Here is a 12,676-nt window from a genome sequence, read left to right on the forward strand (position 1 = left end):
ATGGCCAACAGACAAAATAATTCAATTATTCAAGTGAATGAAGAAGCAGTGATTAATGAAGGGAACATGCTAGTTGGGGACCTCATGACTCCATAAATTATTCAAAGCCAATCTAGCATCGTTTATCCTCCATTTGGACAATTGATCTTTCAATTGAAGACCAATGTCATTCATTTGTTCCAAAATGGACGTCAATTTTATGACAAGGCCGATGAAAATCCACATACACATATCTCCCAATTTTTAGAGATATGTCAACAGTTTAAATATCAAGAGGTTTCAGATGATGCGATCGGATTGATATTATTTCCACATACTCTAAGGGATAGAGCGCTTGAATGGCTAGATTCACAACTTATTGCTAGTATCATTACTTGGAATGATTTGGCTAAAAAATTCTGCATCGAATTCTTCCCACCAGCGGAGATTGCAAAGTTGAAGAATGACATATCCATATTTCGACAGGGAGAAACTGAATCATTTGATGAAGCTTGGAATAGATTCAAGAACATGCTTCAGAAGTGCCCTCATCATGGCATCAGTAAAGGGCTCCAGGTCCAATATTTTTATGCAGTTCTACTTCCATCTTATAAAAGCATGGTGGACTCATCATCCAATGGCTCCTTATCCATGAAGATAATTGATGAAGCTTTGGAATTGTCTGAGAGAATGGCTACTACCACAGCCATGTGGGCCTTTCAGTGTGTTGTTCACAAGAAAGTACCGGGAGTTTATGAGGTGGATACGTATACAGCATTGTCTGCAAAAATTGACTCTTTAGTTCATAAGGTAGAGAGGATGTCACAGTCAACCAATGCAGTACAGGCCAAGAAAGCAAGTTGTGAAGAATGTGGGGTGGATCATAATACAGTAAATTGTCCAATTCTTATACAAGGTATGGAATATGTTGACTATATACAAGCGGGTCAGTGCCAACAAAATAATCCATATTCAAACACCTACAACCCTAGTTGGATGAAGCACCCAAATTTTTCTTGGAGCAATTAGAATCCCACTGTACCACATGGTTCTCAGTTTCAGCAAGCAGAGGAGAACTTCCTTGGAAGAGATGTTTGGAAAATTCATAGAAAAGACAGAACAGTACATGGAGGTGAATAATCAATTTATGAGGAAGATTGAGACAACTCTCCATAATCAAAGTGCTGCAATTAAAAACTTGGAGACTCAGATGGGACAGATGGCACAAGCTATATCTGGTAGAGCACCAGGTACATTGCTATGCAATACAGAGGTTAATCCTAAAGAACACGTCAAAGCAATTACTACTAGAAGTGGGGTCCAATTACCTGAACTCCATGTTAAGAGGCCAACTGCGAACAAGAAAAAGTACATTTTACTGATGAGGAGCATGCGGAACAGACTGAACAAACAACAGATACAGCTATCAAAGTGAGTTCAAATACACCGCGAGTTAAGGCAGCTGCTCCTATTAAACCATATGAGCCGCCAATTCCATTTTCCCAAAGACTACAAAAATACAAATTAGACAAGCAGTATACAAAATTCCTTGATGTCTTCAAAAAGCTTCACATCAACATCCCTTTCGCTGATGCCCTCGTTTAGATGCATAGGTACGTCAAATTCTTGAATGATATTTTATCTAACAAACGCAAGCTAGATGAACATGAGACAATAATGTTGACAGAGGAATGTAGCGCCAGAATACAAAAGAAGCTACCTCCCAAATTAAAAGATCCAGGGAGCTTTACTATACCTTGCACTATAGGCGATTATTATTTTGATAAAGCTTTATGTGATTTAGGTGCAAGTATTAATTTGATGCCATTGTCTATTTTCAGGAAACTGGGCTTGGGGGAGGCGAAAGCAATTATAGTGACTTTACAACTAGCTGATCGGTCTATCACGCACCCAAAGGGAATTTTTGAGGATATCTTAGTAAAAGTTGACAAATTCATCTTTCCAGCTAATTTTCTTATTCTTGACATGGAGAAGGACAGGGACATTCCACTTATTTTGGGTTGACCATTTTTAGCTATCGATAGAGCATTATTGATGTGCAAAAAGGTCAACTGATTTTGAGACTTGGTGAAGAACATGTCACATTTAATGTGTTCAAGGCCATAAGATATCCAGCAGATTCACACAGTTGCTTCCAGATCGATGTGATTGATAATGCAGTAAATGATAGGTTCCAGTTGCATAATCCACCAGATCCATATGAGGCATGCATTACACACTCCCAATATACTCAATCTGATTCTAATGAGGTTGAAATATGTGCAAGAAATCTCGTAGCTAATCCTCCATATAGGCGTAGACCACACTTGGAGGAATTAGGCGTGGGTCCTACAAAGCCTTTGCCATCAATTCAGAAGCCCCTTGAGTTAAAGCTCAAGCAGTTGCCACCTCACCTTCGTTATGCCTACTTGTTCGCTAAAATCCTACACCGCAAGTACACAAGTCGGGTTCAAGTAATAAAGTGGACCTTTTGAGTCCAAGTATCATCCCACAGAGATTGTATTAGTTTAAAATTAAATTATCTTCGCCTTAACCGAAACAACAGAAATTCGTGATTTTTTCGCTAACTAAATTATGATTTAATAACCTACTTATAAATATAAAGCCTAAGTTAACTAGACTAAATGCATGATTATAACTAATGCAAGTTTTATAAAAATATGTTAAAGAAATGCGTATTAGAATCCTGAATCTCCTTATATCAATCCTTTTCGACCCGAATTTTATAACATTGACAACACGATTCAATTATTACCTAATTTGTTTAACAATCTCTTTTGAGTAGAATTAAACCTATTTTTACATGTGACTTGACTATATTTCTATGATGAATATGAACATATAAAATTGCATTAAAGATTTATGAATATTTAAAGATTATGTAAAGCATAGCGGTATATTTCTATCCCCTATCGGACTTTACAACAATTAACATAATGTCTAACTAATATTCCATCTCTAGAGGGTAAAACAAGCCACAAATCTCATACAACTATTGCACATATAATTGTAGAGAAAATAAAATCCATACCAATCATTTAATAATTAAAAACGTGTTTTAACATCAAAATAAATAAAATTCAAGGTTAAAGGTTCATAATATAAATTAGCCTAACAAAATAAATTAGCCTAACATAATGTGAAAATTAAACAAAGAAAAGTGAAAAAATATCACCAAAAATCGACCAAACGTGAATGATTCCTCAAGTCCGTAGTTCTGCCTTTTTTTCTTTTTCTTCCCTCCCGTTTTTCGGTCTTTTCCCCTGTATATATCTCGTTTTTTCCTCCAGCCGGCGCTGCAATTTCTTTGCGTGTATCTCCCTTTTTCACAGCCGCCCTCCTTTTTTTTTCTATTTGTTCCTGTGCCTTTTGTAAATCCCCTACAGTTAGCCGCCAACCAATGTGTATCTCCAACAAATTCAACCCACTTTCTCCCATTATGGGGCCCAATTTCAATTTTATTACAATTGGTTTAGACCCAATTAAACTTATATCACTTTTCAAATTGTTTGGAGCCCAATTAGATAATTCTCATCAAGGCTTCATTTTTTCCAATTAATGAATTTTAGTCCTGTAGCCCATTAAATTGTACAGCCCATGTCTTCTTCAATTCAATTTAAACCCTTCAAGTTCCGAAGTGTTGAATTTGATTTCCAAACTTGCCCATTTCATTCATTTTCACCATTCTTTCTTTTCCAAGTGCTTCGAGCGAGTCCTTAACTAAAAACAAAAGAAAATTAACACAAGTTACGTAAAAATTAATAATTTGACGACATAAAAGCCTAGTTATGTAGTACGAATAAGTGCACAAAACACACTTATCAAACACCCCCAAACTAAAATATTTGTTAGTCCTTGAACAAAACAAAATAAAACTTAGGTATAACACATTTCTAACCAAACAAATCACAAATAAAAGACTTAATGTTGAACTACTTACCATATGCCTCAAGTTCGAATTAAAGCAATATTTTAGAAAGATCCAAACAACATCAAAAATAAAATTTTTTTGCTTATCCAATGCTCGATTTAGTGTGAGAGAGAGAGAGATTATCCAACATTGAACTAACACCTATATTAGAATGCTACCAATCAAGTGTTGTTGATTTATTCATAGTCCCAACCCTTTTGTGGTCAGTTTTTCCTCACACCTCTCGTGTAACAATCACTCTTTATGCTTTTCTCTCCAATCTTGAGGTATTTCTAGTACATAAGGGGTTCCTAAAAATAATTATGATATATTTTTCCGCACAAGTGTTCAGAATTAGATACTTGTAAACCTAGAAAGAAAGATAGTAAGTCTTTTTCATAAGCACACGGCCAATCTCTAGAGTTCAAATCTCAAAGTCATTATTAGGCACATCTCACTTTTGATAATTTATATCTCTTTTTTTTCCTTCATTTTTTTATTTTTGACATCTCCTGTGCAAGACTTCTCTCCATTAAGCTTTCTAGATGACCCCTGTAGAGAGTTTTAGGCGTCATAAAGGCTACGAAAAGAAGTAAAAAAATGTATGATATGTTGATTTTTATTTATTTATTTTAAGGTGATCAGTGCTCGTTTTAGACTCTTTAACTCAAACCCTTTCAATTAACGTCGGGATCCGAGAATTCCAAACCATCACACTTTTATGAAGACAAGCACTAACTTTCCCACCTCCAAATTGCTTTTTTGGTAGTTTGGTTTCTATATAAATTACTTGAGAATTTTATTCGAACCTAGGTCAACAACATCAACAAACCCACAAAAATTAAATTGTGTCCTAACATAAGTGATTACTCAATATGACTATGTGATCAAATAATCAAATCTAACATGGATAAGTTTTAAAGTAAAATTACAAGTTAAGATGCTATCCAACATCTAACTAAATATGTACTCAATTCAAACAAATAATATCTTCATAGGCGGCAAGTCGTCAACGCTACTAGACAATTCGTTTTTTTTTTTTGGGATTGATTTTTTTAACAGTTATACAGACTCGATTAGCAGTTGAAAAGTATGTATTATAAGTATCCTAATACTCACCCACCCCCAAAACAAAAGTACTACTTTGTCCCCAATGTAGAAGCAAAAATAAACAAAGTAAAGGGGTAAAGATTAGAAACTCCCTGGGGGTAGACGTGGACTTGAGGAAGGATCAGGCTGGTCCAATTGGTAGACATCACGACAACTGCAGCTTTTTGATAGCATATAAAATTTAAAAATTTGCAATGAATTCATACCAAGAAAGATTGAGATTTAGGTACAACCTTAAAAATGCATATCACATCAATGTAAGCTCAATAAAATGCTAAGATGTTAACGATGAGCCTAAACAACCATGTCTAAATAAAATGAACTTAATAAGTAAATATGTCTAAGTTACTGATGCAAGTCTGAAAGTATTACTTAAAATGTGTTCAAAGCAACCCATTTAAATACATGATTTCCTAAATTAATGCAGTCCCTAAAACTACATGTAATGCAATAGTAAATTAAAATGGCAAAAAGGGATAGAAGAATGGGTTGCCTCCCATTAAGCGCTCGATTTATAGTCTAGAGCTCGACTTTTTGTTCATTCATTCCGGTGTTGCGAGTTGAATGATTGATTTTTCTTTCGAAAATTCACCGTTCCAATATGGCTTCAACCGTTGTCCATTAACCTTAAAGGTTCCTTTACTTTGGTGAGTCATTTCAACTGTCTCATAAGGAAACACTTTGGTAATGGTGTATGGCCCTGACCACCTGGACCTCAATTTACCAAGAAAATGCTTGAGTCTAGAATTGTATAGCAAAACTTGTTACCCAACCTCAAACTTTCTTCTTTGAATGTGCATGTCATGCCACTTTTTGGTGCGCTCCTTGTAGAGTTTTGCGGTCTCATAAGCTTCCAATTGAAACTCATCAATTTTATTCAACTGACGTAATCTCTTTTCACCGGCAACCTTTAAATTAAAGTTCAAGTTCTTGACTACCCAATAAGCTGTGCTCCAATTCAACTGGCAAATGAAATGCTTTCCCAAAAACCAAACGATAAGGAAACATGCCTATATGTGTTTTGAAAGCCTTTCTGTAAGCCCACAAAGTATCATCAAGTTTCTTAGACCAATCTTTTCTTGAAGAACTCACTATTACCTCCAATATCCGCTTTAATTCTTGATTGGAGATTTCAACTTGACCGCTGGTCTGAGGGTGATAAAGGGTAGCTATACGATGTCGGACGCCATATTTAGCCAGCAAAGACTCAAACTAACGATTGCAAAAGTGTTTGCCCCCATCACTTATGATAGCTTGAGTGTGCCATAACGGGTGAAAATATACTTCTTTAAGAACCTAATTACCACCTTCACATCCTTGGTTGGCAATGCTACTGCTTCCACCCACTTAGAAACATAATCGACGACGACAAGTAAATACTAATTTGAAAATGATGAAGAAAATGGCCCCATGAAGTCGATCCCCCACACTTCAAAAAGCTCTACCTCCATAATGCTATTTAGAGGCATCTCGTTCTTTCCTGGGATATCCCCGTGCGATGACATCTATCACACCTCTTCACAAATTTAAATGTATCTCGAAATATTGACGGCCTAAAAATCAGACTGTAGAATTTTAGTGACAGTCTTTGATACGCCGAAGTGTCTAGCATATGCAGATGAATGACACTGCTTGAGTATCTGGGGGATCTCTTCTTTAGGAATACATTGTCTAATAATTTGATCTAGACCCCGCCTATAGAGAATAAGATCCTCCCAAAAATAATACTTCAAGTCAGAAAAGAATTTCTTCTTTTGATGACTTGAATAGTCTGGCGGAATGATAGATTTGGCTAGATAATTCACTATATCAGCATACCATGGCACATCATCTACATTGAAAATCTGTTCATCCGAAAAGATCTCATTTATGTCCAGTGATTTCTCCAATTCTCCATGCTCAAGTCGGGATAGATGATCAGCTACTAAGTTTTCACTTCCCTTCTTGTCTCTTATATCCAAATCAAATTCTTGCAGAAGTAGTACCCATATGATCAGTCTTGGCTTTGTATCTTTCTTTATCATCAGATACTTTAAAGCTGCATGATCTATATAAACTATTACTTTTAATCCAATAAGATAAGATCAAAATTTATCAAAGGCGTAGACTACAGCTAAAAGTTCCTTTTCAATGGTGGTATAGTTCAGCTGTGCATCATTCAATATCTTGTCGCTACCCCAATACTACTCCCACTGCGTAGTCACTTGCATCACACATAAGTTCGAAAGGGAAACTCCAATCTGGTGCAACAATTACTGGTGCTGAAATTAACTTCTCCTTTAAAGTGTTGAAAGACAATAAACATTCTTTAGAGAAGTTGAAAGGGACATCCTTGAATAGCAGATTGCACAACGGTTTAGTGATCTTAGAGAAGTCCTTGATGAAGTGCTGATAAAAGCCAGCATGACCAAGGAAATTGCGAACACCCTTGACTAAGGTTAGTGGTGGTAATTTCTTAATAACTTGAATCTTTGCTTTGTCCACTTCAATCCCTTTAGCTGAAATTCGATGTCCCAACACGTTGCCCTTTTGTACAATGAAGTGTCACTTTTTCCAATTTAGTACCAAATTTGTTTCCTTACACCATTGCAAGACCAAGTTTAAGTGCTCAAGACGCTCATCAAATGAAGAACCAAAAACTGAGAAATCATCCATAAGACCTCTATGAATTTTTCCACCATATCGGAGAAGATGGCCATCATGCAACGCTGAAATGTAGCGGGAGCATTACGTAGACCAAATGGCATCCTACGATAAGGAAAGGTGTCATAGGGACAAGTAAACGTAGTCTTCTCTTGATCCTTGGGTGCTATCAAAATCCGATTATAACCGGAGTATCCATCAAGAAAACAATAATGGAAGTGACCTGCTAACCTTTCCACTAACTCTTCTTTTTGTGTGTCACCAGAGCTCTAGTTGACTTGTGACTTGAGTTAGCAGACTGAGCTTTAACTTGAAAGATAATGATGGCGCATATCTCATTCATTCTAAATTAACGAATTCAAAATAAAAGGGCTTTCTTTAATTGTTATGATTAGATAACTTGTTCATTATATTTGTTTCTATCGCATCATAGCCATTCTGTTATATGAGATTTGAAAAATCTTAATTTGGTCTGAGTTAAACCAAAAAGGGGACGGCTATGTTTCGAGATATAAACCTATACTATGCAAAATACTAGTAAACTAGTAAATTGAACAAATGTTGTCTGAACTAAAAGTTTAAATTTCCTTAAGGTTTTTATTGCTTGGTATGTTCGATTAGACCATCACAGACTAACAATGATGTGAATAACTACATATTGAAGGTCCAAATGATTCCTCAAGAAAATGAATTTTCGTGTATTGCTTATTCAAAGAGTATATTTGTCAAGAAACCTTCACTAACTAAAGTTTGATTGATTTCCTTCCTGTCTTAAAATTATTAAGGTTGTTATTTGTGGGCCCATTTACTCTCTACTTAGACCATTTAAATATTTATGATTTTAAGAGATGCATCTGCTAGATGGTCATAAGTGAGTCTATTATTCACTGGCCACCCGAAGTTTGGGAGAAAAATTGCTTGAATATTTCTCATGAGAAAAAAAATTCATATTTATGTCATTGAGCTGCCATTTTGTTTCTCTCATCGAAATTGCTTTTCTTTTTCTTTTTTTTCTTTTTTTTTTCTTTTTTGAAGAATGCTCAGACATGAATAGTAGTCTTAAATCCCTTCTATACAAAGTAATTACTAGCGGGTGATACTTGACAATGTGATTTGTCAATTGTCATTGTTTATGAGACAATTATCCCATCAAATATAATACTAACAGAGCTATATATACCAACTACAAGTGCTCCAATTTTAATTGATCTTCTAGTTGAACAGCACATGACTGAAGCATGTTAGACAAATCGATCTTGAAGAAAAAAGTTACAGAAAGATAAAATAATGGAACAAATAATCAAGATGATCCTATTGAAGAAATGATCTTGAAGAGGCCATAAGAAATAATTATTCAAATAACTTGAAAAGAGGTTCACGTCCTTAAAATTTGTAAAATAAACAGATCTCGATAAAGTTATGTTACTAAAGAAAATATACATAATTGAAACGAAAAATTTATCTACAAATTTTGTGGTGCTTAATATTATTTGATAATAGGGAAATATTAAAGCAACATTCATCAAAGAATGTGATGTAGAAATTATTAGCCAAAAATGATAACAAAATTTGTTAGAGAAATGAATTCTTTAAAAGAAATTTTTAGAGAAATTAATTCTTTGGAGTAAAGAAAAGTGTTTAGACCTGTAAACACTTAAAAATATAATCCATTTAGGATTTGAAATGTTTTTTAACATAAAAAATTTCTAAAAGTATTTAAAAGTGAGAAAAAAAATACTTTTTGTTTTTTTTAATAATGGATGCTATTACACTTGATGTTTGAATAATTTGTGTTAAAATGGCACGCAACATACGCCTTGTTGTGGTAACTATCTATTGGTGACATTCATAAAAGTCACTGAAAGATTTAAAGTGCCAAATGCAATTGATTCATTCCTTAAAATATTTATGTGTTCAATCTTATTGAAAATATCATTATATGCATTAAAACAATCTGAAATGTATGGTACAATCACATTAAGAAATATTTGTTAAAACATGATTATAAAAATGATGACTTACCCATTTATTTTTATAGAGAAAATAGATATGGAATTTTAATCATGTCAATTTGTGTTATTGATTTGATTACAATATGCACTCTTGAAAAGCTTAACAAAATAGTAAATTATTTGAAAAATGAATTTATGAAGAAAGAATTAAGAGAGAAAACAAATTTAGTCTAGGGTTGAAAAATTGAATATTTCCAAAAAGGAATGTATGCTCATCAATCTTCCTATATAGAAAATGTATTAATAAGTTTTCATATGAATAAAACACATTCACCGGTACCTACGAGGTGATAATGACATAGAATTAATTTATTCATAAAAAATTGGAGGAATGACTATATTTTTGAGATTTGTGAAGCAAACTTCGACAACAGCAAATTATTGTAATGCACAAGCAAGTCGGAAAATGTATATGTTTATGGAATATGGCTCATCATATGAAGCAGAATGTGGATTAGCTTCAACAAATTAGGATAGTTAAATAATGTTTTACAAAGACAACTTGCAAGACAAGGGACGGACTAATGGAGGAGTCCACTTGTGGAATGCTGAAGTTAAATACGGATGCTGTAGTATGAGAGGAGTTTATAGGAGTTAGGTTGTGGTAAGCGATGTTTTGAGAGTGATTCTAGATTTGGTGCCCCGATTAATTGCATATTTGAACTAGCAGTGAGTAGAGGCGCTAGCTCCCCAAGCTGGCCTTCTTGTTGCTAAAAGCCATGGATTCCGCTATTCGTTGTTGTTGAGTGTGACACCCAACAAATGGTCCGGGGTGTACAACCACAATTTTCGCTTGCTCTCCTTGGCTCTATTTTGTAGGAACTCGCTACAACACCTCTCTAGAATGAACAATATAACTATAGCCATTCCAAACTTTATTGCACCACTCGTTTCACGCAATATGATTGAAATGAATGCATTTTTTGATTGTTAAAAAAACTCTCAACTAACTTGTTGAATAACTTATCTATGTTTTCTTTTTCCAAACAAAAAAAAAATTATTATTTATTTAAATGACTTATTTAATAAAAATTAAACTCTGCCAAACATGATCTGCATAATGTAAACTTCGTTTTTGGGCATTTGTATTTTAAAAAATGCAAAGGGTGGCTGCAATCAAACCATAAGAAGAATGTGTAATTTATCTTTTTCATTCCTTTAGCAAATGCAAATTAAACTGAACGAGTCTAATACAATTCCTTGAAGTCCAATGTGAATTTGACTCATATTTCATTCCAAATTCTCCATTATTGATTTTACTCAATTGTATTGAGATTTCACATTGTATTGAACTCTTCATTTATTAATTCTTCTGGTATGTTGGGGATTGTGGTGTACAATACATATTGGAATTGACTAATTATCCAAATAGTTATTGGTCCAAAAGATCCTTTGTAACTCCATACTATTGAATATAGTGAATTCTCGCTTCTACCCGTGGTTTTCTCAAATTTGGATTTCCACATAAATCTTGTTATGTGATCAATTATTTTTATATTGTCCATGTTATTCTCATTTTATTATTTGGTCCGGTTTTTTAACAAGTGGTACTAGAGCTAAAGGTTTTTTGGCGGATTCTTGGAAGGTCCAAATTGGATATTAAAGTGAAGTTGAAGCAATGTCATTTGTTTTGGGGATGTCAAGTACGAAATCTGACTTCAACTTTTGAATCGCCATAAGAATTTTTGTTATGGCAAATTTTTTTGTTTGGATGCTGGAGGAAAAGCAATGTAAGGATCGAGGATCAATTATATATTTTTAAAGGATTGATGGTCAATATAAATGTAGCTATACCTTATGGTTTGATAAGCGGTGACTCAGATGGAGTCGGTTGAGATCGGTTGTTCTGGTGATATGACCATGTTTGACAACTTGGTAGAGTTGGAAGTGCTCATGATGATTTGAGTAGTTTCGGTGACTAGGCTGAAGTTGGAAATGAATGGGATGATTTAGGCAAGGTTCGCACGCAAGGTAATTCTGCTAGTAAGCAGGGCTTGAATTTAGTTCATAGTTGCTGAGTATGTTTGGATAGGCGTGATGGAAATGTGGAGTATTTTTGTTTGGAGAATTTTGTTGGAGTTGAAAAGTTAAATTTTATTCTTTGCAATGGGGTTTTGTGTCAAAGTGGAGTTCGCTGGAATTGAGGGGTGACCCGAATTCTTGTTGAATATTTGATTGGAAATACTATTGGAGTAGTATTGAGAGTTGATAGTAGACTTGAAGATATCTTCGAAGAGTTCGAGGTGAATTTGACTCATATTTCATTTCAAATTCTTCATTATTGATTTTATCCATTGTATTGGGATTTCATCTTATATTGAACTCTTCTTATATTAATTCTCATAATATGTCAAGAATTCTTTGTTTATAAATATGTGGTGTACAACAACACATATTGTAATTGACCAACTGTCCAATTAATTATTGGTTCAAAAGATTCTTTGCGACTCCACACTATTGATTATAGTGAATTCTCCACTTCTACCCTTGGTTTTCCCAGATTTGGGTTTTCACGTAACCTTGTTGTGTGATCCATTATTTTTATATTTCCCATGTTATTCTCATCGTTATTTTTTGGTCAGATTTTCTAACAAAAGGCTTCAATGATTATTTCATTCATGCTGAGAATGAAGAACTCATTAATGATCTTATTTCCAAAATATGAGGTTTGATATTGCATATTCCTAGAATCTAGGAAGTTTGCATGCCCTCGGGAGCCTCCCAGAGAACCTTTTAACATCAGCAGAGTAATTGTTGATCATGTAACTATGTTGGATCCATCGAATCCTATTTCTGCTAGTGGCATTGAGTGTTGGAAATTATATGAAGTTTCAACTTTCAAAATTATTACATTTTAATTTTCAGTTTTGGTTAATTAAAATCTTAATCTCTAATATAACATATGCTTAAATATTTGAAAGGAGATTATGAATTAATTAATTTTACACTATTGTGGGGCACTAAAAAAAAAAAAAAAAAAAAAAGGGCCAAAAACCAAAAA

The 12,676-nt window shown here is 34.1% G+C and overlaps 2 protein-coding genes across 2 annotated transcripts; one reads left to right on the forward strand and one right to left on the reverse strand.

The window, feature by feature from the left end:
• Nucleotides 1–1,008, forward strand: LOC111395012. The gene is made up of 2 exons (XM_023021039.1): nt 1–72; nt 160–1,008. Exons 1-2 carry the CDS (start codon nt 1–3, stop codon nt 1,006–1,008), a joined length of 921 nt encoding a protein of 306 aa, XP_022876807.1.
• Nucleotides 1,009–4,805: 3,797 nt separating this feature from the next.
• LOC111395013 lies at nt 4,806–6,525 on the reverse strand. Its single transcript, XM_023021040.1, has 7 exons — nt 6,466–6,525; nt 6,325–6,399; nt 6,011–6,232; nt 5,789–5,928; nt 5,647–5,728; nt 5,227–5,253; nt 4,806–4,811 (listed from the first exon to the last, which is right to left on the reverse strand). The coding sequence occupies exons 1-7, from the start codon at nt 6,523–6,525 to the stop codon at nt 4,806–4,808; spliced, it is 612 nt and encodes a 203-aa protein (XP_022876808.1).
• Between the last annotated feature and the right edge of the window lie 6,151 nt (nt 6,526–12,676).

This window comes from Olea europaea, chromosome 6 (assembly GCF_002742605.1).
Source record: "Olea europaea var. sylvestris chromosome 6, O_europaea_v1, whole genome shotgun sequence".
Lineage (NCBI taxonomy): Eukaryota > Viridiplantae > Streptophyta > Magnoliopsida > Lamiales > Oleaceae > Olea > Olea europaea.